The following is a 27700-nucleotide window of genomic DNA, read 5'->3' as shown; positions in this document are numbered from 1 at the left end:
TGTTTGAGGTTTACCAATGCTCACCTCATGTTTTGGAACTGTGACCATTTCTAACAGACTTCTGGCACTAAAACAGCACAAAAATAACAGAAATTCACCAAAAAAAACTTGACTTTGGAGTACTAGGATCTACTGGACACTCAAAACCTGCAGGATCAGAATCTATACTAAAGGACAACAAAGCAAAATAATGGATTTATACTGTTCCACACTAACTGGACCCACTCTGACCAGTGTTTTTAGTTTAAAATGTCACCTAAAAGACTTAAGAAACCAACAGAGGATAACTAACATCACCCCTGTAGCAGTGACGCAGCAAGTAGGATGTCCTCTCTGATACTGCAGAAAAGACACACACAAGCGCAACACACAGTGTCCCTTGTAAAGGTGACTTCACTACAAATAGCCTGGCTGAAGATTTGCATACTGTTTACTCCCCAGGAGGAGGAGGATACAGCAGTATGTTGGCGGGGATCCCTCTGCACGCGCACACACACACACACACACACACACACACACACACACACACACACACACACACACACACACACACACACACACACACACACACACACACACACACACACACACAGACACACACACACACACACACACACACACACACACACATCTGAAGTTTGTCCGTGAGAATGTGAGTGGGCAGGTGGTGTGAATGTGTGTAAATGTAAGGGAGTGAGATGACAGAAGGACATGGTGATAGAGGGCTAGATGAGAGACAGCCTGTATGTGGTCTTGTAACTGTATTGTTCTAAGTGCTGCAGTGCATTACATCTCAGTGTGCTACAGAAGCTGGGACGTCTCAGCACACCTCCCTCTGTGGATTGCCCTCTCTCCCCCTCTTGTTCCACTTCATTTTCCCTGTTAACACTCATTTATCTCTCGCTCTTTATCTCGACGTCTGTCTGGCTGTCTGCATCCTGTCTGCAGCTCATGTATTTCTGCATCCTCTCTGCCATGTTTGCCGTCTCACTTTTCCGTCTCTCGCTGTTGTTGACAGATAGCGACATGCAAGAGGTTTAAAAGATCAAACCGCACAGCCCTGAAAGGAGCTGTGAAACCTGCAGTGGTCTGAAGAGAGAACAGGTTGAGCATCTGTCACGCTTTCACTTTTGAGTTTTCACAACTTCTGCGATCACTTCTCTGGTTTTTAGAGAAGAGAGCATCCATGAGACCACAAAGACAAGCGACGATGAGTCTTTAGCAGTCAGATGAGAACAGACTTATGACTGCAGGATTTTCTCCCTGTCTTCAAGTGCAGCCAGAGAAAACAACGTTATTCACTTTCTATGTCAGTGGTCAGACGTTGCTGGCTCATCTTTCTATATTAAAGAGCTGTAATGTGTCTTGAAGAGAATTTACTCTGGATGGTCCCACTGTGCTCCTCCGTTTTTGGAACAGTCTATTGTTACGACCCATGGTGGCCTTACATCCCCGCCTTTGTGACTAACCTTTTTGAGAGTTTCATGTATGCAGATTAGTAGGTGAGCGCTCCTGACCAGTGCTGGAGTCTGCACATTCTTCCCACCATCGTGACTAATTGCACCGTTGCACCAGTGTCGTACTCTAATGAAGCTGCAGCCTTCTCTAAATCTGCTTTAGTGCAGATCTGTTTAAGTGCAGCCAATCTGTCAGTCAGTGCAGCAGTGTGTTGATCTGAGTAGGTTGCTATTGTGTCCCTCAATTCTGTACTCACTAGTATCTTTGTTGGCACTATTTGGTAAAGGATACACCCTGTATGAGCATGCACCCCCTGCTACATTATAGACTTCAACCTCCAAGTCTGCTGCTAAACATGCTTTGACCCATGCTGCTCCAGCATTAAGACAGTGATAAAAAGGGCTCAGAGCTTTAGAGGTCTGGTGGAGTCCAGGCCTGGACAGGTCAGAGCTGGTCTGGCAGCACATGAAGAACCAACAGCAAATCAGGCAGGAAGTCGTAATGTAAAGTGGACCATCTTGCAATATGTATTAGATAAACTACATCTGAGGCAGACGTCTTTGATTAAGCGCTCCTAACTTTCTGATTTCTTTCCACTCTTCCAGCCTCTCTCCCTTCCTCCCACAGACAGCAGCCTACTACAGCCAACAGCCTCAGCTCTGCTCAGCCTCCCAAAGCACTCCTGATAGTAATTGCTGTCCAGCCTTCACCAGACGTATGCGTAAGCAAAGGTGCGCCGCCTGAATCAGCAGGCCGGGAGGAGATGGTGGTGGTGGAGGGAAGAGATCGATGGGACTCTTTTGGATTAAAAACAGAAGAGCCTCGATGTCTTTTCATTATCAATCGATAGATTAAATCTCATCAATCACAATGCATCTCCATAAGCCACAAATACAGCCAGCGAGGCAGAGTTCGGATGTTGTTTCTCCTGCGCCGCAGTGCACTCAAGTGTTGCACGCTTGGAGAATAACTAGCTAGCGCCTGAGCTCCTTTAAGTGGAAAAAGACATATTTTCCTGGCTAATTTAATCTGCTAAGCAAGGCAGTTTGTGCTTGAAAAGATTGGGCAGAGTTAAGGGGAGCAGGACGGGTGGAGGACAGCAGACAAGTTACAAGCTAATGTAATGCCTGGAGCTCTCTGCTGCGCTATAATGACACGGACCAATGGATACCCAAGGTAGAACAATGAGAGAGGAAGGCAGTGGGAGGAGGAGTGGAGTGCTGTCAGAAAGTGATGTGGCTCTGGCACTGAGAGAGCCACCCATCCGTACGCTGGCTACAGCACTAAAACAGCCTCGAGCCACACTGAAAAACCTGCTGCCACTAAGTCTGTGTGTGCATCTAGACTGAGTCCACTTGGTTGGTTTGACAAAAAGGCCTTTGTTAGAGTTGATTCATAGTGTGTGTGTGTTTGTCAGATGGACAGAAAGGACGTTTTTAGAACATTAATCAGACTCCTAATTAAGAGACACAGCAAAAAGTCAAACCAAAGCAACTATAAAAAGCACAAAACCCCAGGGAGAATAATAAAAAAAAAAAAGACGGAGGTATGTGTATAATTTTCTTTCTCTTTCCCCTCCTGCTCTGCTGGATCACTGCTGCAGGCCGCAGATTGCTGCAGTGCTTCGCTCAGTGCAGAGCTAACTCCAACACACTAAGAAGGAACAACGGAGCTCTGCCAAATAGTGCCCCAGGTTGCCAGAGCCAAAGTAGCTGTGGGCAGAAAGTGAATACAGCGCAAACCTGTGGGATTAAACAGACCAGTGGGGGCGCTGTCTGACACTTCCTGTTAACACACGATGCAGATCTCACCGCCCCTACATCTACACCCCATCACAGCTTTAGTTATTCCTGCACAATCAGTGTCATTTCTAATCACAAACACGCCAGACCAAAAATATATCTGAGTTTCATAAAATTGGACATTTCTGATGATTAGTTTTTACACAGGGGGACAATAGTTCAGCTAAATGCTGTTAAAGCCTTCACATATCACAACCTTATTAAGGTGCAACCATGATCATATCAGCAAACAGTTGGCTGTTTACACATCCAGCAGCCACAGAACAATATTAGCATGCCTTTGCAGTTTCAGTCCACCTGCTGAATGCAAAATTCTGTCTAGGCCAGTTTCAAGTCATTCCAGATCATTTTAGGGAAGCGTCAAGTCATATGGTGTAAATTTTAAGTAATTTCAGAGAAGTTTAGGAAAGTTTGAAGTCATTTTGAACAGATTTGTTCAACTTTTAAGTCAATTTGCACAAAACACTGAGTTTCAAGTCATTCTGTGTAAATTTTAAGTAATTCCCGACAATTTTAGGCAAGTTTCAAGTAATTTTCCACAAGTTTGTCTGTTTCAAGTCATTTTATACAAATTTATACAAGTTTCAAGTTAATTTAGAGACATTTTTGTTACTTTATTTGACAGAAATCAAAGCATTTGCTACCATTTGATAAAATAAAATAATGTCTGTTATGTTTCAGATAATTAAACCGAAATTCTGTACACCAGCTAATGTTTGCATAGTAAAGTATAGGTATTTTACTCAAATTGCAATATCAAGTTAATGGTGTTAGAGGAAAAGTCAGAAGATCACCAATATCAGAAGCATTAATCATCTGAGAGCCATGAAAATCTGTATAAAATGTCGTCCGTCCAGTGGCTGCTGAGGGACTATTTTCAGTAGCGGATTAATCCACGTTTGGAGTTCTGCTAATGTGAGGCTGAGTCAAAATAAACAGTGTGTGTGTTTATAGTAACAAAGAAATGGTGCAGAAGTGTGGCTCAGTGATGTGTTGTTAACAGTTTTCTCTCCCAGATTTACTGTTACTGCGCGATTGTTTCAGCTGAGACGTCTGGAAACAACCAAAAGATTATTATCCTACTAGAATGCATGAAGTGCTTTTAAGTTGCCCTTTTTATACTTGGTTTGAGCAACAATCATCACAGATAGCTGCACGATAGGAGACTGGATGATGACTGGATTAATCCTCCACTGTCCACAGTGATGATTGACAGCTCTAGCCCCGCCTACCCGTATGGATATTTCAACTGGTTGGTTAGATGAGGTCACAGTGAAATAATTACAAGCGTGATAAAAAAAGTGAAGAACTCTCTATTTTCCTTTTGTCTTAAAAATCCACACAGGCAAAAGAAAGCACTGGCACACCAACAAGACTGGGGGTGTATCTCAAACACCAACCCACTGCCCGACAACACAGAATACTGCAGAGCCCCTGAGACCAAGCAGCTGGTGTGTTACTAGGTTGAACGGACAAGCCACTGACTCAGCCATCCAGGAAACCCAGACTGTCCTAAATAGATAAATGAATGCACCAGTCTTATTTTGACGCTTGTGCTCATAATGACTGTTGTCTCCTAAGGCCTCTACACACCGTGTGATTTTAACAAACTTATAAGTTCCCAGCTTGCTTCGCTGTACGACATGAATCTAATAATCTTTGGCCATGTGAAGTTTGCTCTGTGCACATTAACGATGAAAACGCAGCTGAATCTCAGCCTACGATGTACGTGAGTCGACCTGAATGAAGAATAAAACGTCACCAGCGTGCGCCGTCCATCCATGAAAAATAAACAACCGAAGCATAAACTTCTTCTTTCTTTATTTCTTTTTGCGGCTTTCCCTAAAACGATACATTTATTCCAGGGCAGTAGTTTTCACCTAATCTTTATCTTCCTAATAATTATTGGCCCAGCTATCGGGGTGGCTGGTTTCATCAAGTCTTCCTTTGCAGAGGAACACAACTGAAACACCATCTGTGGAAGATCAGTGTGTCAGAGGGTTTTGTCTTGCCTTGCCAAATTAGGAAACCTCTAAGACATCCATGGCATTAACCCAAAGGAGCAAGAGTGGGTAATGATACAGTGGGCAAGGTTCTCCAGCAGAAAAGTTAAGCCTGGATCAATTTTTGGCACAAAGCACCATCCTCGGCAAAAGTGTTAGCCAATAAGATAGACCACGTTTTAAACTGATGTAGACTCAGAAGACTCAGATGCTGTGTAGTTTGACCCCATGTAGGTGATATTATGTAAGGTTGAACTAGTTTGAGTACAAAGAACTAAATCATAACCATAGACGTGGACAAACACCTGGAATACTCTGAAGACAACCAATTTTTTTTTTAAAAATGTAGTTTTCAGATTTTTATCCCTCATGTGTAAAAACTGGCATTAGCCTTTAAAAAACCAATGTCAGTCAGGCTATAAATGTTGTATAAAAACACTCCACCTGATCCTCTGAACAGACTACAATGACGAATTGGCTAAAGAAACTCTCCTGGGAGAAGAAAACCTGAATTGCAAATGCATTTCATGAAGAACCTTTTGTTCCCAATGACAATTGTGTGTGTCCACAGTATTTATCAAATCACTGCTAATGCAAAAGTGAATTCATCTCTGTTTTTATCATGCTACTGTGTATTAGTGTTTGTTTTTTAGTCTTTTACAGCTTCTTCCATTCCAACAGAACAGATTAACAAGGTGACTTTTCCAGAGCTGAAAGCCGTTCTTCCGCACAGCACCTGCAATACGACAATTACCTCCGTATTTCATCAGCTACAGAGACACATCAGGGAATATGCTCCAGTGTTTGTGTGTCTTCACATCTGTCACCTTCCTGTCACTCCATATATTATCAGCATCTTTTTACCCGTCTTTCTCTCTCTTTTTTTTTAACTTGCTCTTTTCTGACTGACCCGTCCTTCCTGTGGTTTTATTCTGAGTGTGTGTGCAGCCTCTAGCAGAACGGCAAAGTCAGGGGGTTCAGACTGAATTATCTCAACAGCGTCATTGAATGGAATGGGATGGAATTAGATGCAGATATTCACAGTCTCCAGAAGATGATCCCCGTGACTACAAACTTACAATCTACTCCACACCAATAGCCAAATTTGAAGAATTGAAAAGGTTCAAGACGTAACAATTGTTCAGATGTGCAAAGCAGCAAGTATTCCATTAAGTGCACACATAAAAAGTAGCAGAAGTGGTTTGGGATGATGCAAAAACTGCCCAAGTCCGGCGTGATTTTGGAAACTGTTTGGCAATCGAAGTTGTAGCCATCCAGTCCTTTTACCAAAAGCTTTTGGGTCCATAAAGTGCATCTGATGAACTAAACCCTGGTTCTTAAAGTTTAAAAAGAGATTTCTAGGTTCTTAGAAAAGTTCTTTCAATAGAAATGACCTATGTATCTGATATCTGGCATATTGCGTGACACCAAGCAAATCCACCCTCTGCAAAATATCCCCCAAAGATATTTGGAAAATGTTCGAAAAAAATAAAAGACCTGCTGGAAACACACACACAAAACCGAAGCCACATGAGAGAGAATAAGTAAATAATGGAAGGAGGCTGACGGTTTGGTTTACCCCCAAGGGTCAGGAAGGGTTCTCCACAAATGGAGGAAAATGAAGGTTGTCTGCCACAGCATAAAAAAGCAAACTGCTCCGAGGTTTCTGGAGGACACCAGCGATTTGCATTAGTGCGAGAAGAGGAAATGAATTGCATTGCCTTTTCTGTTTTTTACTTAATGGAACTCTTAGCCTTTCCGACGCACTACTTTACAACTGTACTGATGTAAAGGAATGCCTGGAGATACATTAACTAGCTGGCTTCCAGTCTTTCACTCATTCCTTCCATTCTGTCTCTGCTTCCTTTCATCTTTTTCATGTGACTCTTTCCTTTCTTTGTTCTTTTTTTTCCTTCTGTCCTCTCTGTCTTTTTGCGTGAACATAGAAAAAAACAGCAGGATCTGATATGCATGCTGATATATTTCAGATTTATTTATTTATGAGTATGTGTGTGTGAGCTTTGTGTGTCTTCACACACAGCTATGAGTCCCCTGAGTGATTTAAGAACAGCACAAGACCTCAGGGACCAAGAATGAGAGCAGGATAATGAAATACGATATTGTGCAGAGGGACGAGGGACAGAAAGAAGAAGACTACGAGTGTATTATTACCACAGATATCATTTCCTCACAATATAATCATTACATAAAACAGAATGTTGCGTTCACTTTATTGCCATGCCATTAATTACACAGTAAACCATTAATGCTCTCTGCTTCCTATAGCGCTCTGTTTAAATGACTCAGCCAGTTAGAAGCACTTTATAGAAGTCATGTCTGACATTCTTAGGACTCTATACTCCTTCATATTTCTGCCACATGCTCACCTCTGTCTCACACACACACACACACACACACACACACACACACACACACACACACACACACACACACACACACACACACACACACACACACACACACACACACACACACACACACACACACACACACACACACACACACACACACACACACACACACACACACACACAGGCAAACAGAAGGCAGTGCACTTTTTCTGCTTAGTTCTCCGGTTCTCTCGCTGCAGTGCTCCACGGTGTCGCTCACATTTGTCCTTGCAAAAAATGCTCCTCACTCTTACCACGTCTTCCTCTCCCCTCCAAAATAAAAGCACCTTTCTTTCACTCTGTCACGACTGTGGGAATTCAGTGCAGTTCAGCCAATATAAATCCTGCACGAACCGGCAAAAATACCAAACCTTCTGACCACAGAACAGCAAACAGAGGTTCTGGTTAGTGAAGGATCAAACATCGACCACGCGAGAAACATCCCAAAACCAGAGCGAAGAGGAGAGACGCTAGAGTTCAGCTGTCTCGTCGTCAGCAGTGACCTGAAATAATGTGACTGACTGGAACATCCTGCTGTTTGGATGCAAAAACATCCTCGTCGGTACGTTAAGGATGATGGTCCTGCTGCAATGTCATCTAGAAAAGGACAACGAGTCCCGCACTGTCCACCCAAACACCTTTAAATCCCAATGTCAGCACTTCAACCTTCATTCTGAGACAGCACAAGAAGACCTGGAGAGGCGACAAGTGAGAAACAATCAAGCACCGTCATAGTTGTTTGTCATAGTGGTGGTGTAATTAAGGAACCATACAGGTGTAACTGAGGCCTGAGTAGCTACTGCAGCTAACAGGTCATTATGCAACGTGCAGAGGCAGGTTTCAGGTGAGTAAGCCTCGCCTCCAATGCTAAAACACACTACATTTACACTAAAAATACAGGCACTGTCTTAAAAAGACAACTCTCACCAAGGCTTCCCTTAGAGGAGGTCTGCAGGTGAGGTTAGAGGTGACCTGTGAACAGCAGACCTTGGAAAGCCTCACAGAAGCTACTGGGAAAGCTCCATTATCGTCAGCTGTTTATGAGAAAAGGAAGGAGAGTGTTTGGGGTTTTTCAGAGCAGCCAAACTTTGCATTTTGTGCTTTTGGAATGTAATTAACCCTTGTGTCATCCTGTGGGTCAAATTGAGCCGTTTTAGTTTGAAAATGTGGAAAAAAATATATTTTCACAGTGAAACTTCTGATGTCCACGTTTCAAAATTTTTGGGAAATTTTTGAACATTTTTTTGGTGGAAAAAAAGACATGTAAAAAAATGTTTCTTTAAGAATATTCACAAAAAATCGATTTTTTGTGAATGTTCTTAAAAAAAACATTAGAAGTTTTACTGATATATATGGAATCACTTTAAATATTTTTCGGATTTTTTTTTAGAAGATTTTTACTTTACTTTTTTTATTATAAAACTTTTAAAGGAAACTTTTAAGGAATTATTGGAATTTTCTTCCTGAAGGTTTTGCAAATTATCTGAAATTTGGGGAATGTTTTGCTGAATTTTTGGATTTTTTTTCAGACAAAGAAACAATGTTTTTTGGTGCCTGCAAATGAAGACAACAGGAGGGTTAAACATTCAAAACACAGCTATGGTTTTACTAGCCAGACCTACACTGAAGCATCATGACTGCAGCTGCTTCAAACCAACTCAAACACGCCCTCCTGTCCACACTAAACTGTAACACTCTGTACACTCAGCAGCTGAGCACATTCTGATTATGTGCGTGTTTGCAAAGCAACGGTCAGCAAACTATTTAATCTCCATCATCACATATTGCACACATCTGCAGAGATTTCTCAGGATCATGCTAAAGTTGGAGCAATAAAGCAAATGGATTTCTGGGAGGCAAAGTCACAGGGAATCAGGAGAGACATAGAACAGCTGAGAGAGGAATAAGCAGCGAGGATAGAAGCTTGATTATCTCTCACATCTTCATTCCTTTACCCCCCTCCCTCATCTCCCACATCCATCTACTAGTCCAGCTTCCTCTCCTCCATGTCGTTTTGTCGCTGCAGCATCACGCTGTCGTCACTCTGAGATTCTCCTTTTCTTCACTCGCATCCGTACTGCAGTATGCAGATATGCAACAGATTTTACAGAAGTCATCGCCTTATCGATGCAGAGCATGCTGGCTGACGGAGGGTAACAGTGTGGAGGTTTGTGTGCAGAAGCACGAGAGAAAAAACAGCAGACTCAGCAATCATGTCAAAAGACGAGAGGTAACACAGAACCTCGTTTCTCTCTTTTCATCTTTCCCTCACCCATCGCTTTCTTCTTTTTTCACAGGAAAAATCATATTTAACGATCAAATAACGAGGAGCAAATATTGAGACTGTAGGGTCAATTACTGAGCTCCTCACTGATCTTCGTCTGCCTTTTTATAACCATATATTCTCATATATTTAACCAGAAATCTCAGCTGTGACATTTGTATGAACCCAAAATAAAAAGTACAAGTTGCCAAACACACTGACAAGACACCAGAAAGGGACTGCATACCTCGCCAGAAAATAGACTTCAGTCCCACCGTGGGTTAATCTCACTAGAAGGAAATCTGTTTACAGAGACAACATTCTTGGTGTAAAGATTGCTTTCCAAACAGTCATTATGTAATTGGAACCAAATTGATCAAGAAGCAGTGGATTTCCCTGCAGGCTGCATTCAGCAATATAAACCAAGCAGCAGAGGAGGAAGGTGATGCTCCATAATAAGGTTCATTTGCTCTGCAGCTCTCTGCAGCTGTACTTAAATGTTAATGCTAACGTGCTCACATGAACCAGCAGCATTCTTCTATCAGACTGCAGCAGTATTAGAGGCTCAAACAGATTTACATCACACCTGGACTTCCATTTCTATCTAACTGAGGCTTCAGCTTCAGTTAAAGGGCCAAATATTTTAGCTTCAGAGCCAGTTTGGTCCTGGAGCCGCTGTTTGCTTCCTTATTTTTGAAAGAAAAGCAGTTATTTTCAATGAAGATCACATTAAATGAATGATAAATCCAGTGTAGACATTGATAATGTGGTAAATGACTATTCTAGCTGTAAACAGCTGATTTTTAATGGAATATCTCCATAGAGGTACAGAGGAACATTTCCAGCAACCATCACTCCTGTATTCTAATGCTACATTGTATTAGCTAATGGACATGTTGTTTCATTTATTTAAAAAAAAATCAGCAATTTCCTTAAACATCTGGGGATTGAAATTTTTAGCAAGTGTGAGAAATTACACATTTGTCGTGGACTATTTTCAGTGGTGGATTAATCGACATGGTGCTCTAGTGAGCATTTCTGGCTGCAGAAAGGTGTATGAAGGATGGAGTCAAATTCAAATTAAGTATTGTGTGATTTGCTAATCCTAACCCTTACATTTGAGTCTTTATCTCAGTTTAAAACTGTTACAGGTATTGGGTCTAAAACTCCACACAAAGCTGAATAAAATACACATTTAACATGTATCCTGTTACTCTGATGTGTTTACAGCTTCAGCAAACAGAACTGAAGCTCCTTTTTTCAACTCCTGAAGGGGAAATCTGTCTCTGAAAGCTGCTAAACTGCAGTTTGAGGGTAATGTACTGCAGTAGTTTATTTCACAGCTACTGTTGCTGGAAACGAGTGTGATATAAGCGCTGTGAGGATGATGAGAACCAAAACAAGAAGCTCAAAGGTGCAAAAAAGCTCCATGTGTGATTCATCACGACAGACAAATAAACACATCATATAAAAACACTGATCTTTGAGCCTGAAAAGCATTGTTTGTGAAGCGATGCATATCATTACCTGAAATAAAATCCATCATTTGCATTGCCTAAAAAGCTGTAAAGTTTTCTTTGAAGCGGCTCTGGAAACGCCGAGGGTCCGACAGCTCCTGCTGAGAGCTACAGCGCCACCTGCTGAACAACGCCAGCAACACTGCTGCAGGGTGTTCCTCCTGGTGGAAGAGAGAGACTGCACCAGGGGCTGATCTCCATGAGCGTTCATCAGAGATGCAGTAACACCTCCACCCCCACCACAGGACGAGGGGTGTGAGCCAAAAAGACGGAGCAAACAAAGGCTATATTTAGAGGAGGGGAAGAAAGGAGTGCAGGAGGAGGAGAAAGGGAACCTCTAATGGGTTTGTGGCTACTTGAGGAGGACGGATCAGAGGGAAGCTGTGGGGACGTCGCTGTTTGGTGCATTCATGTCGCCTGGCTTTTCTGTCTGCTTCCCCCAATCCCCCTCAGGAGGAATTGTTTGTTGTTGGAAAATCCTAAGATTACACCAATTAAATTCAGCTCACAAAGCTTCTGGTGGCACACAATAAGAATATCTGATCTACTCTGTTTGTATCTAATTATAAAAAAAATAATAAAAAGAGCTGGAGAAATGAGTTTTTCCCAAAGTTAACGCCAGCTGGCTCTGTGTCAATCCATGATTTAACATTAACAAAATGCCTCTATCACACTTGTAATGGCATCTGCAGATGGAGTGGGAAGTATTTTACTGCCATGTGTTGAGTACGGCCCGAGGCTTTGTGGTGAGAGTTAAAGAGATACTGTTGGTTTGGTCAAACGACTACAGAAGGTTTCCTCAGGTCAATACGTCCCCAGAGATAGTTCTTCAAATGTCATGTTGGTCATGAATAAGTGAAGTCACACTCACTGCAGTATGTGTGTGTGGATATTGATACATGAGTACAGCTCTACCTGTTAGAAGCGCATGTGTATTTATGAAAAAAGAAACTGATATGACACCTTTTCAGCCGTTAGAGGACACAGCTGTGGTTGAGGTTTACTACACTGCTTTATTATTCTACTGCTCACAGCTCATCACAAGCTATGGAGCTGTTTTTTTACATTTAGTTGCATTCATTGTTCTCTCTGACCAGTGTCCCAGTCAGCTGCTGAGAAGCATGATGATGCCGCCACCATGCTTCACCACTGGGAGGGTGTAAAGGCCGCCACACACTGTGTGATTTCCAGCTGTCCCAGACCAAAGATACCAACAGTGAGAGAATGGTGGCGATATCTTCGATTGTGGCTTTTTTTTCAGCATATGACCAACAGCTTATTAACAAGTGGCCGTCATTTCTTTTGGTTCATCAGTGTGTGTTTATGAACCAGAGAATTATGTTTCAGGAATATTAGGAGATCCACTGTAGAGTCAAATGTACAATAAATCATATTAACACAAACTAATTACCTGACAGTGGAGCTGGGGCCCCTGTGGTCCCTGGAGGCAACACATCCCCGGGCGAGGCCAGCTCCACCTCATCACAGCCACATTTTAGCCGACTGCTTGCAACTCGCTGATTTAATTTCTAAAAGGATCGCAAACCTAAAGCGAAATTACTGCCGGTATACTATTTCAGCACTTCAGTGTAAGACATTGTCTGCTTCAGCAGCTGCTTCACCATCTGAAAGTGCCAGCAAACAATTGCCAGCACAACAAGCATTCCCAAATTAAAACTGCATTCTGGGGTTGATTCAGCACTTCTTTACCTCCAACTATGCTTCTATTTCAGTGTCACTACTTGGTGCCAGCGACCCACATTAGCCACTTCAGTGCCGGAGAGCACCACGGGGGAACAAACAGCGTATGTAAAGCATTTCATTTTTCATAGGACAGCTCTGTTAGCTGAAACCTACACCCCATATCAGCTCGCTCAGCAGCAGGCCGCTCAATGGCTCAGCACATTGACAACATTCATGCACTGTGAGCAATCCGGCGTTCACCCAGGATGACACCTAAAGGCGATCAAACACGACCACGCAGACAAAGTCACACCTAGGGAGGAACTGAAGAGCTTCTTTTCATGTTGGAGAACTATCAAGGTACCGGTGCAGAAAGGAAAAAAGCAACATTTAGTTCTTATAACAAGAACATCTGAATATTTCAGGTTCTTTCAGAGGCTGTCTAGAATGGATTGAAGTGTGTCGTGTCATGTCGTGTCAAGGATACAAACCTTAACCTAGTACACCAGACATCAGATTCTACTTTAAAATGATTAGTCTGGAAAAAAGTGAAGGTTAAGAAAAAGGTCAATTCCTAGATACTTAATCGATTCACAATTGTGACATTTTGCTCATATCCGATATTTTCCGACTTATTTTGGTCGATTGCCGATGCCAGTACTGATATACGCGTTTATTTCCTCACCTAACTGAAGATCAGGTCTCTCCTGTAGTGGAATTAACTTACAGTGGTGGAAAAAAGTTTTTGGACACCCTTTAAATTTTACACAATTTCAAATATTATCATGAAATATTTGTGGAAGAATCTTTTTTGTGTTTCTGTTATTATTATTTGGTTTATTGTTTACAAGAAAAACTAACAAAACTAAATTCTACCAAAATGGCCCAGTACTCAAAATTTTTTATTATTCTGGAAACAATCAATTGTAAGTTTTTAATGGCTTTAAAGGATTTGTTTAGTATTATGGCTGTGAGTGGACTAAAAGAAATTGCTCCTAAGAGTGATTCTTAATTAAATACACATGCAAATGTGTGGGTTGTCTGAAGACTTTTTTCCACCACTGTACATCTAAACCAACTTTTATTGTTATGGTCCTACTGACAAATGTTTTTCAAATGGACACAAACAAGAAAACTACTTCAGCTACCAAGTAAAAAATGTCACATTCATTTATACGGAACATTTTCAAAAAAAACAGTGAACTTCCTCCTCCTTTATCAGACCTGGATGACGCTCTCCCTGACAATAGCAGGGCATCCAGGGCAAATCTGACCCATTTCACAAGTTGCAAAAGAGCCAACTGTAGTGTATGTACCTTCAATCCAGAGGACACAACACTGAGCGTTAGTCAGCGACATCCCATCTGCCTGTCCATGTTTAATTTGGGTCGATGCCAGTATTTGATTTTACAGCCTTTATCGACTCCATGATGTGCTGATATGAATGAAATCAAAAGTAAAACTTCTGTAATCTGAAAAATTAAGCTGTTGACTTCATGTAATCCATTTCTAAAGGTGACAGAAGGTTTTAATGAAATGCTTGATGAGTCTCAACCTTCCTTTTTGATGGTAAAAATCAAAGTCTGACAATCTGACAATCACACCGGCTTTCAGTGTGAAGCTATAAAAGCAGTTCCTCCAACTACTTCTGTCTCCTCACCACTCTGAATGCTTTACAGTCAGAGATTTGTCATTCTGACTCGTTAAAATGTGAATTTTTTAACCCATGTTTTTGTTTTTGTTGTGCTGCCATGTTTGTTTGTCCTGGTTAACAGGAAAGTAGGAGAAAACGTGGAGGCCGGCTGCTATAAAGCCAACATTCGCTGCTGCTGCTGCTGCTGCTGCTGCTGCTGCTGCTGCTGCTGCTGGTGGTTTCAGGTCCATTCTGCTGGAGAGCATTAAGCACCTGCTCAGCCATGACAAATGAAGTGTGTATGAGCGTGCACGTGTCCAAGCACGTGTGTGCGACGGATACTGCAGGTTGTTGTTATTTGCTAACAGGACCGTAAGTAGAGCATATGGTGTTGTTAGCTGCAATGGGCTGTGAGGATACAACTTTAGTGTACATATCAGCCGCTGAGTCAAGAACAACTTTTCCTATAGAGGAACACGAGTGGGAATCCTGATTGATGTTGTTCCGGTCTATTTTGGTTGTGAAGGAGAGGATGACCCTCTGTGGTTTGTTCTAAAGCTTGAAACAACCTCTGTTTCCCCTTAACGGACACGACACCTTTAGTGATGGTGTGAATGATGACTGCGGTCAAAACCATATGTTTTTATGACACTGTAGAGCCACTAAAACTCAGCAGGATGAGGCTAGGATGGATATCTAGGTGTATGTGGGGTTTAACTGACCCCAGAGAGAAGTATTTACATTCTTCAAAAATATGTGTGAACAATCTGGTACATGATAACTGTCTAGAGATCTTTTTTGCTGCCTCGCTACGACAGTCCTGATAAGTCACACAACGTTTAAACCCTAAAGGTGAAGCAGGTGAAAGCTTAAATGTAATTTCTACAGAAGAAAATAGTTGAATTTGGATTATTTATATTTAGTTGTATCATCCTGTCAGTCATATCTGGTGTAACATTTCTCTACAGAAACTACAAAATTAATTAGTGAAAATTAAAAAGGGTGAGAAAAGTAGAATTTTATTCTGTTTCATAAGAATTTAAACCAGTGGAAATACTGATAAAAAATATATGCTGTGTGACCTGTCCCTTCATTAACATTAACAGAGACTTTATTTGAATTGGACTCCATCCTTCATACAACTGTCTGCAGCCAGAAATGCTCACTAGAGCACCAAATAATCCAAATGTGCATTAATCCACCACTGAAAATAGTCCATGACGAATGTGTAATTACCCCTACTGTGAGTCACACTTGTTAAAAATTTCAATCCCAAGATGTTTAAGGAAATTGCTGATTTTTTATTTTTTTTTAAATGAAACAATATAAAAGTCTTTGATTTTCATTGATTCAACCACTAAAAACTCACATATATGTTTGGTTCTCCAGTGGCTTAAATATGACTCTACACAGCTGCATCCTTTACAATGTGGTCTAAGTTGCTGTCTCTTTCCACCGACGCCTCTACTACCTGCAGCAGCTCGAGCACACCAGCTCACTTACTGAAACAGTGTAATTCTACCCTACTCTACCCTACTCTACCCTACTCGTAACATTGGCTCAATTTATGCACACATTTTCAAACCAGAGACCAATTTTGTCAAAAAAATAATGACACCAAAAACCCCAACCTGCTAGTTAACAGCATTGGTTCTTTCTGTTAGTTATATATAAACCCCTAGAAGTCTGAATCTGTGTTTTACAGACCGCCATCGCTACACTGCAGCTTCAAGACAGACCTTGTATACTCAGCAGTGGCAATGACTGCTTAGTTCGCTCACGATGTGTCTTCCAGTATTTAAAAAAAAACACTAAATGGACATGTTAACGTTAAAAAAGTATTTTCACTGAAAAGGGACTCACAAGCAGGGGATAGAAGTGAGAATTGAGAGAATATTGACAGAATTATCCTTTAAAGGGAAGCAAATTAGCACCATGTTAAAGCTGTCTGGGGACGATGTGAACATTTAGGAAAGACTGCAGCAGCTGCTTGTGGTTTTCTAGAAGCCATATCTGGTCTTCTGAGAGTAAACACTCCAACACTGAGGAAATAAGGGTGCTTAAATGCAGCCACTAGAAGGAGATCAGCAGCATTTCTCACCTCCCTTTCTCACACACAGCAGCACGTCACAGCGGATCATCCTGCAGTAATCAGCTGCATGTGTACAGGACAGATTGAGGCTCGCTGCACAAGCTGTTGTCAACGCTCAATTAGCTGCTTCTGCTAATGCATGCGTCCCTGCGTTTAGCAGCAGAGCCTGCATGCGCTGGTTGATGGTGTTGTTGACCCCCTGCGAGGCGAGAGGACAGTAGAGATCACTCAGAGGTTAAACGCTTTATTTCTTGACATGTCATCAAATATAGCACGGTGTCCCTCTTCCTCTCTCTGCACTCTCTCCTCTTACATTCACCCTTCTCCCTCCCTCTCTGCTGTGATGGGCGACACAGGGAGAAAGAAAGCACTGTCGCAGCATTATCCTGAAAAGCACAGAGGGGGAAGGGGGACCCTGGTGGATATATTGCCTATAGCGTAACCAAACCACCGGAGAGGGAGGGGGAAGAGAGAGCAGCGCTGAAGGTTTTTAAAAACAGGAGGAAAAACACTGAAAAATGTCAGAAGAAAAAAAAAGAGGTGAAACTAGTGAGTGAAAATCATCTTCTGGTTGTTTTGCTGCAGAGGCATTAAGCTCCATACCGGTGGTTGAAAGCGATGTACCCGATCCAGAAATAAAACTGGCTCAGTCATTGTTTTTTGGGTGAATCGGTAAATAAATGGGGCCAGTTTCCACCCACTGGCCACCTGTCTCACCTTCACTCTTAAAGGAACAGCAGCTTCTCTGGGTAGCAGACTTACAGACCCGGTTACTGGCACCTTTAAAATACAGACTATCTGGGGAATAATGCAGAGAAAACTATTTTGGATCATCAGAATAAGTGTCAAGATGACAGAGCAAATGAAGAAAAAACATGATGCATAATGGGTGCCCTTTCTTTAAATTTGTCTGAAGAACATTTGGCACCAATGACAGCATCTAAATATTATTTGTAGTTCTTCTTGCACTTAAAATCTTAAATTTTGAGCTCTTTTTGCAGATTCGTGTCCTTTGGTTCGTTACTTTCACCTCTAACCTGATATTCTGACAGTGTGGAACACATTTCTCTTTCAAAAGCCTTGGAAATCTTCATTATTAGTTTCGATGTATTCAATGCCTCAAGTGACAGAAGAAGAAAATCCCCACAGAGAGACAGAACCTCATCATGTTTTACTGCAGGTTGGGTGTTGTTCTTGTCCATATGGCTTTCATTTGGTCACGTATAAGAAAACGTGAGCGCCACGTTCCACAACTTTGGCTTCATCTGTCCACAGAATATAGACTGCAGCTTATCTGTGAACGTTTATGCAAACATTAATCTTGTCTTTGGGTTCATGAATCTCTACAGATGTGCTTTGATGGTTGATTTGCATTCAAGCTTTTCTGAATTATGACCTTGAAATTCAAATCTGCCAATAATTTTGATCAGTTCTGTAGGACATGAGATGATAAGATGAGGATCAATCTCATGTCTGGATGTTCAGTTCAAAGCTGGAAGGTTTAATTCAGCTCAACTGAAGGACCAGAAGGTTGTTTTTGATGGGAATTCCCAAAGCTCCTCATCATCCAGCATGTTCCAGATGTGTTAATTCCAATTGATTTTGAAGTGGACGGTGTTTAACGCAGCTAACTGAGTGAGGGTGAGGAATTGATCGGGTTAATGTGGTCTACTTTTTGTACCACTGTCATTGAGAAGAGCAGAATGCAGGAAGAAGCAGTTTCATTAATGACTTTGGATTATATCTGTTGAAGAACTGCTTTTAGTTGATATTTTCTGGTTATTAATCACTTGTAGCTTCATTATTTTAATCACACATTGAAGCACACCTGCTATAACAGGTTTCACCATCATAATTAGCCATTTTGACTATTTAATTTTAATATGTAAGTATGTTCCTGTGTATTTTATTTGTCTTCAGCCTGTCAATACTGCTGTTTGTAGAAAAAAGAAAAAAACTTTTAGCCATTTGTCACTTGCATTCTGCTAAATATTTATCTGCATATAAATAAACTTTTAGCTATTTTAACCATGAATTACATACTTTTATTTACTATTTCACCTGTTAATGAATATTTTTATTTATATATTGTTTTAAATTCCAACCGCTGACCACTTACTTTAAGCTATTTCAACCATTTAGTGCTTTAATTTTTAGCTAATCATTTCCTCAATTTTATCACTTACCTTTAGCTATTTCAACTATTGATGAATTACTTCTAACTATTTCACCCACATATCACAGATTTTTCTAATACTATTTTATCTGTTTGGATAATTTGTGAACAATTTATCACTAACATGAAGCGAAATACGTGAATTTAGTCTGAAAAAAGCCTTTTGTCACTAATTTTAATTAAACTATTTTACCTTTTTCTATATTTTTTCTATCGCAGTTATTTACTTTCAGCTATTTCAGAACTATGTTACAGGATTTTCATTACTATTTCCCCTCTCCACACTTTAAACTAATTCAACCATTTATCAAATTTCCGTTCGCTAAGTACTTTCATTTTTAATTTTAACTAATTATTTCCTTCATTTTATTTCTTACTTTTAGCTATTTCAGCTATTGATAAATTACTTTTAACTATTTCACCCATGTGTTGCAGATTTTTCTAATACTATTTTAACTGTTTGTATCTTTTGCAATTTATCACTTACTGAAAGTGACATATGTCAGTTTATTCTGAATATTTTCACCTTTTTATCACTTATTTTAAGCAAACTATTTCGTCTGCTTATAATTTTTTCTATTAGTAATTTAGGAAAATACTTTTAGCTGTTTCAGAAATTGTCATTATTATTTCCCCTCTCTATACTTTACTTTAAGCGAACTATTTCAACCATTTATCGCCAAATCAAGCTCACAATTCCTAATGAAAATCCATACAATCCAAACCAGTCAATTAAAGCCACATGGTTAATAATTTTTTGACATTTTACAAGTAGAACGAAGGGGCAAACACATGACAAATTTACTCTTATTTGTTATTTATTGTTGTTTTTAAGTTAATTAAATTACAAGTAATTCTATTAACAATAAGAGAAAGGCTCATTTGTATTTCTGTTTGCTGATGGGGTTGTGTTCACTTGTTTTCGCTTCAAAAATTAACTCTCATGTCGTCCTGCGATTCAAAATTGACCTGTTTTAAAGTTTGAATATGTGGAAAAAATATATTTTCACAGTGAAATTCTGATGTCCACATTTTCAACATTTTTGGGAAATCTTTGAACATTTTTTGGTGGGAAAAAAAGAAATGTTAAAAAAAGTTTCCACAAAAAGTCAACCAAAATCCAACGAATTTCGCTGGATTTTGGTTGATTTTTATGTGAATGTTCTTAAAGAAAATATTAGAAGTTTTACTGATATATATGGAATCATTTTAGATATTTTTAGGTTTTTTTTTTTTTTTTTTTTTAAAGATTTTTACTAGTTTTTTGAAAATATTTACAAGAATTTTCTGGCCAAATTTGGGGGATTTTTTTATTTTTTATTTTTTTTAAATAAAACTTTTCAGGGAAACTTTCAAGGAATTATTGGAATTTTCTTCCTGAAGGTTTTGCAAATATTCAGAAATTTGGGGATTTTCTTGCTGATTTTTTGGATTTTTTTTCAGACAAGGAAACAATATTTTTTGGTGCCCATAAATGAGGACCACAGGAGGGTTAAAAAAAAATAAGAATAAAAATATGTCCACCAGTGCTGCCCAAACTCAATATCTTGCTTTGTAGAATTTTTATGTGACATTAGAAGCCTTCAGTAGTCAATTCTCCTGTACCTAGCTGCTAAACAGACTCACATTAGTGCATTTCCTGCTATTCTGCTGGTAAAGCAGCTGTTACAGACTCTTATATTAACTGCAGGACCTCAATTATTCCTCTCTGGCACCACATCACAGCAGAATAGAACACTCATGAACCCAAATAACACATGTGCGATCGGGCTGCTGTAATGAGGTCAAAATGACACCACAGAGCCAGCGTGGACTTTGTGTGTGGCCATACAGTCAGTGTGTGTTTGTTTCTCGTCTTGAGGGACTGGGATTTGCCATCACACCCTGCTGCGTGGAGGAAGGAACGAGGGACTCCGTGAGGAGAGGAGGGATGAGTGTGGGAAGGTTCTGCTTACAGAGGAGCACCATTCAGCTGAGACGTCTGCCTGAATGAGGCGAGCTGAGACCGAATCGATCCACGGATACGAGCATCCCAGCTGCCGAGCTCAGCAGGAAAGAAAATGAGGGGGAAAAAGAAAGAAGAAGAAGAAGAAGAGGGGCAACAGGAGCAAAAATGAGGTGCTGCAGAAAGTGACCCTCCATCCTTTCCTTCTTTATCTCCTTCTAGTGCTTCTTACTGTGAGTTCAAAGCCCCTCCATCACCAGAAACACCTCCCGTCCTGTCCTGTCCTGTCCTGCCTCCCCTCTCTCCCCTCTCTCCCCTCTCTCCCCTCCTCTGCAGCATACTACAGCGCAGTCAGCTACTACGGGGACTGCAGTATTACGCTATAGCACAAGCAGAGAGCTGGGGGGTGGGAGAGGAGGAGGAGGAGGAGAGCACATGGAGGAGAAGGAGAAGAGGAGGGGGGACTGAATAGCGATAATAAGCAATCCAGCACTCAGCTCTGGAATCGTGGTAATAAAGCACCAGAGCTGTCAGCGGTGATGAGAGGAGAGGAGGAGGGGGAGGAGTGTTCAGGCTGGAATAGCAGAGAAAAGCCTGAAACCTTTCAGAGGAGGTTTAACCTACAGATGCATGAGTCTGATTCTCATACCGATTCTGTTTCAGACAAGATTCGTCCTCATCGGTGCCCAGCGAGCTAATCAGCTACAAACCGAAGCATCCACCTGACCTGAGCCTAGCTGAGGCTGCTGCTGTTGCCGCGGTGACCATCCACCTCCACCCTCCAGCCCCGTCTTTATGTCACCTTGTTGGCACCAAAACTATTGACTGCAATACTTTCAAAGTCACCTCAGCTGTCATACCGATGCTGCCCCAGCCTCCCCCTCCCCAACCATGACATCCATTTATTTATTTATTTATTTTTTTTTACCATCACTGCACTCCGGGTTCTTCGATCGCTTGTTTGGCTGCCATTTACATTTCAGACTTTTGTATGAAAAAGCTGCTGGACATCTGGTGTAAGAAGCTGTAGCTGCTTCATCCAAACTTATACTAGAGATCTTCTGTTTCTCTTCTTCTTCTCTTGTTTTAAACTAGAGCTTCTCTGAGGAACCACACATTCCCTCAGGGATCTCCTGGAAACTACCAGCACATTTCTGACTCTACCCGTACACAAGAAGTAAATGTGTTTAAAAAAATCAACCAAAATCCAGCGAAATTTCGCTGGATTTTGGTTGATTTTTTTTTGTGAATTTTGTTAAAGAAAATATTAGTAGTTTTACTGATATATATGTAATCACTTTAGATATTTTTAGGATTTTTTGGAAGATTTTTACTCATTTTTTGAAAATATTTACAAGAATTTTCTTGCCAAATTTGGGGGATTTTCTAAGATAAAACTTTTAAGGGAAACTTTTAAGGAATTATTGGAATTTTCTTCCTGAAGGTTTTGCAAATTTTCAGAAATTTGGGACATTTTTTTGTTGAATTTTTGGATTTTTTATCAGACAAGGAAACAATATTTTTTGGTACCTGTAAATGAGGACAACAGGAGGGTTAATTACTTTGCTGACCAATAGACTGTAATATGTGGAATTTGCACTTTCTTAAATGTATTATAAACACAACTTTACCTCTTACCATGACAGCTAGGAATGAATGGTGCTTCTATCTGTTAACAAAAGCCCGTGTGTCTGTCTTGGATCTATAGTTTCACATGTGCGGTGGTTAGTAGTGTGTATTGACTCACTGTGCACACACCTGGTTGTATGTGTGTGTTCGTGTGTGTGTCTCCATCCTAAGTCTCTGAGTCAATATGCTGTCTCTGGTCTTATAGCAGAGTCCACAGAAAACACTCCTCAACACACAATGATCTGGGTTAGCTCTGGTCTCTGTCCCTGCAAATGACCATGGAATTTTAGAGACAATTAAGCAGAGGGAAGCAGCGGGAGACACGGGTGAAAGGAGGAGGACTGAAAGCTCAGGACGAGGAGAGGGATGAGAATGATGAGGGGAAAATGAGTTCATAGGTAGAGACGAGAGAAACGGAGAGGAGGGGAAAATACAAAAAGGATAATTACAGAAAACATGAGTACAGCAGAAAGGTGGTGAGGCAGAGGGAGACTGCATCACTGACTGGAAACATCAGCAGCAAACTGAACTCTGAGAACCCTTGAAATTCTTCATTTCCTTCCTTTTGATTGCCAAGAACTGACTGTATTATTTCTTTGAGCAACAAAGTGTTGTTCAGGGTATTAATATACCATCAACACACAATCATGAGCTCAAACCCAGTCTGGTACAAACAGAAATGAAGCGGCTAAACCACCAACAGGAGTATATTTAAACACTGATGTCGTCTAGAAGAAATGAGACCACTTTGTAGCTCTTGTCCCGTGTGCTGTAAAGCAAAAGAGACAATAAGAGATCCAAACCAGCTGCACAGAAACTCAGTGAGAATTATTATGAAAAACTTCTAACCGGTTTCAATGATGGCACAACTTTTTAAAACGAATAAAGCACTGCATTTATGAATTGCACTGGATTCAGCTCAACAACCAGCAGGAGGAGATTGGGGTCGGGTGGGCATATAAAACACATGCATCTATCACATCCAGAGGCCACAAACAGACTCATCTGTTGACTAAGTAACAGCTCCACAACTGTAAAGCCCAAATTAATAACTTGGGCTTAACAGATAAAAAAACACTTGGTAGAATTTTGTCTAGAAACTGCAACTATCAAATCTAATGCAAAAGAAATGAAGCACAGCAACGCTACATCCACTTCTATATCGTCTATGCTTACTTTAAGTGGAGGTGTTTCGCTTATAACACTCTAAATGGAGTAGAGACCTCCAGAGTCGAACGGGTTAACCGTGACCCATGTCTGAACACAACCACAGAACGGCTGAATAACACTGCAGTCTCTTAACCCTCGTGTCGACCTGCAGGTCAAATTGACCCATTTTAAGGTTTGAAAATGAGGGGAAAAATATATTTTCACAGTGAAACTTCTGATGTCCACATTTTCAACATTTCTGGGAAATCTTTGAACATTTTTTGGTGGAAAAAAAGAATGTTAAAAATGTTTCTTTAAGAACATTCACATAAAAATCAACCAAAAGCCAGCAAATTTTGCCGGATTTTGGTGGATTTTTTTGTGAATGTTCTTCAAGAAAATATTAGAAGTTTTACTGATATATATGGAATCATTTTAGATATTTTTAGGATTTTTTGGAAGATTTTTACTATTTTTTTGAAAATATTTACAAGAGTTTTCTTCCCAAATTTGGGGAATTTTTTTAAAATAAAACTTTTAAGGGAAATTTTTAAGGAATTATTGGAATTTTCTTCCTAAAGGTTTTGCAAATTTTCAGAAATTTGGGAATTTTTTTTGCTGAATTTTTTGGATTTTTTTCAGACAAGGAAACAATATTTTTCGGTGCCCGTAAATGGACAACAGGAGGGTTAAAGTGGATCCAGCACTGCAAGGCTGATGTAAAAAATCAGTGTTAACATATTTTCAACTTATCATTTATGCTAAAAGAAAACAGAAACCAGTCGAACAAACGTTTCCTTCAAGATGAGGCTGCTAATTAGTTCTAGTATAGTATCTTTAAAATGTTTGCATGCATGGAGAGAAAAACATCTCAGTTACAGATTTCAAAAGTAATTCTTCAGAGGCCCTAAATGTTACAGTTTGTTTGTAGTGAACACACAATCCCAGATACTCTTGTGGAACTGTTAGCTGCTCAGAAGTAAAAGCTGAAACTGCACGGCCTCCATAAATATGACAGAATACTCGAAATGACATTTTGTTCACTGACGCCTAAAAACTGTGGTAGGAGTTTCTGCAGCGAGTATAAAAGCCGTACTCTGGCTGGTCTGATCTTCCCTGAGGGAGCCTGAGGACTGGGCCAGGGAAACTGACACCAAAATGTTGCAGGGTAGTTAAAATTAAAAAATAAGTGATCAGTGAATATCATCAGCTAAACGAAGGAGTCCAACTCTAGCCAGCATTAGCTTCAGACTATCTCCTGACATGTCTGGTCCTCTGTTGGATCCTCATGGACTCAGCTGTATCAGGTCCAGACTCTAACTCTGCCAGAACATCCACGTTGGAGATCTCAGGACCTCCAAGACGAGTCTCCTGAAGATGAGTCCTCCACTTTGTATGATTCGGAAACTATCCACACAATTCCAGAAGTGGCAGATGAGACATTGGTGGTGAATGTGTCGATCTTTCTAACCCCTCCTGACCCCCTGATGCTGCCAAGCCTCCACACACCAACGCGAGGAGGAGCCAGGGCGGACAAACCCTTCAAACAGTTGCCAGGAGACACAAACTCCTGCTACATGACCGTGAACTGAGCTTCTCATCTTCACTTTCCAATCTCTAAGAACTCAACATTTGTGCTGAAGGAAAAGAGTATAAAAGAAAGAATGAGATTCTCGGAGCATCTGGGTGGTACGAAGGCAACACCTGCACCTCCAGCTTCACCAGCGCCTTGAAGGAATTCCTCTAAATAATTCTGTGCAGTAGATCACTGCAGAGCGTTTCATGGCACATCCAAACCCACAGCTCATCAGACTCCACATTACAGAATGACATCTGGGTTCACCGATGTTTCTGCTACAGTCTGATGTACAACTGTACATTCACCAGAACACTAAAGCAAAAAACTATTACAAACCAGTTCTGATGGACACTGCAGGAGGAGCAGTGTTTCATACATCATTACAAACACAGTCTCTGCAGGTACAGAAGCCATCACATGCCAGCACACAGACCCTGCAGCTACAGACTGCATGAAGGGAGATTCTGCTGCTGCTCTCTGGGTTTCATCCCAGCTCCGTTAGGTAAGAATGAAACCAGATGAATTGATGCAGAACCACTGACTTCAAGTTAATTAATTGACTGTGGATCCATTTGCAAAAAATATAGACTGATACTGGAGAGAACTGGAACCTGAATTAGGGTAATTAAATTACCCTAAAACTGCTCAGTGCTCTGCTGGAGGAATAATTTCGCGCACTGGAGAGAGAGAAGCAAGAAGAGAAGGAGAGAGAGAACGGTAGGAATGAAATTATGCGCAAAGACGCAGCAGCAGCAGAATCCTCACAGCATCAGTGGGAGATTAAAGGTAACAGCAGAGGGATAAAAAAAAGAAACGCATGGAAATGAGGAAGGAACGAGGCGCATTATCTATCCATCCATCTATCTCTCTATCTATCTATCTACTTTTTGTAACATCTCGCAGCGCAGTGACCTCAGCATCCCTCTCTCCCTCCAACAGTTTATGGAGTAACTTTACGCGCAACAATGCGCAGTGTCCAAAGCCGTGCCAAACATGGATGAGTTGCAGTGCGCGTAAAAGAGAGATGGACAGAAAGAAAGCAGGGTACAGACTGTAGGGTTAACTTGTGCGGACACTCACCCTGGCGTATTTGGAGGAGTAGGGGTCCTCGAACAGTGCCCACATCCAGGGCTGCCACACCTCCCACCACGTCGCCCTGCGGCCATCCTCCTGCATGCACAGCCGCTTCAGATCTCCGTCCGCCCCGCCGGTGAGTGCCGGGTCATCCTCGGGTGCGTCCGGCTCGGGGGTCTCAAAGCTGTCCAGGGCTTCCTCGGCGTCGCGGTGCTGCCGGTAGTTCATCCAACAGCACGCCTCCACGTCCGTCTCATCGATGCCCCAGAAGGCGAGCTCCTCCTCGAAGAGCGGCCCGCAGACATCGTTGGGACAGTGGAGCTTCCCGGTGCGGTAGTAGTTGAGGATGAAGGCGAAGGTGGCGGGGTGGCGGTCGAAGAAGAACTCGTCGGACTTGGGGTCGTAGTCGAAGTTGCTGTAGGCGTCGGGCTCGGTCAGCCAAGACAAGCGCGTCCCCGGCAGCGTCTTCAGGGTGCTCCGGTAGGTCTCGTGTCGGATCCCGCCGCAGTTGATCACGATCTTCTCGCTATCTGACGCCGAGCAAGTCATGGCTGCACTGGAGCATGCTTCGGTCGGTGCGCCCGACTGCTGCTGCTGCTGCGGCTACTGCCCTTCCCCATCCACCGCCGGTCCCCGCTCTGTAGGCTTCTGTTATACCGTCCCGGTAAGGAGCCACAGAGCCAACTGAGAGGAGGAGAGAGGAGGAGGGGGAGGAGGAGTCTGCCTGATGAGAGCGAGGAGGAGAGGCAGTCTGCAGGAGAGAGTGTGACACAGAGAATGTGTGGGATGCGGATTTTATGAATCAATAGGTTTGCCACTGAATGACTGCCTGTCTGATTGATTGATTGGATTCATATTATTGAATCGTTTGACGATGTTAAGCTCAGAAAGTGCCACTCTGCTGAACAAATTTACTTATATTCTGCTTTTTTTGACTCCCTGCATCCTTGGGTTGAACTGCAAAGAAAGAAAGTGGATTTTTTTTCAGCTCAAACAAAGAGATAACAGTAAACATGTCCACAAGTATAGATACTGAACACACATGTGACCTGTGAAGTAAACCATGCTGCCCCAGACTCTGGCTTCAGGATTTCCACCAGATGTTGAATCTGGCTACATAGATTCTCTCCCATCCAGTGAGATAATGAGGTCTGGTTTACCATCAGAGCTCCAGTAGATCCCAGAGGTCAAGTTCTTCTCCACTAAAGAGAGAAAGTGTTCCTCCACTGTCATGATAAAAACATAGTGGACAGGCAGTACACAGGGAGATGTAATGAGATGTGTCG

The 27700-nt window shown here is 41.5% G+C and overlaps 1 protein-coding gene across 8 annotated transcripts in view; it reads right to left on the bottom strand.

The window, feature by feature from the left end:
• The window catches only part of LOC111562453 (potassium voltage-gated channel subfamily C member 1-like), a 90513-nt gene extending 63408 nt beyond the window's left edge, over positions 1–27105 (bottom strand). For 2 of the 8 annotated variants that reach the window (XR_008599859.1, XM_055005470.1), the window contains exon 1: positions 26421–27103. Coding sequence is in view for 4 of the 8 variants with exons in the window: in XM_055005470.1 (XP_054861445.1) it covers positions 26421–26963 (543 nt within the window). In the remaining 4 variants the exon portion in view is untranslated. Of the gene's footprint in view, positions 1–26420 lie in introns of all 8 variants that reach the window. The other 6 variants (XR_008599860.1, XM_035943850.2, XR_008599861.1 and 3 more) reach the window with 4 other exon arrangements.
• Positions 27106–27700: the final 595 nt, after the last annotated feature.

The sequence above is a fragment of the Amphiprion ocellaris genome, chromosome 19, assembly GCF_022539595.1.
Source record: "Amphiprion ocellaris isolate individual 3 ecotype Okinawa chromosome 19, ASM2253959v1, whole genome shotgun sequence".
Classification (NCBI taxonomy): Eukaryota; Metazoa; Chordata; class Actinopteri; family Pomacentridae; genus Amphiprion; species Amphiprion ocellaris.
This window is presented reverse-complemented; position numbering and strand designations above follow the sequence as displayed.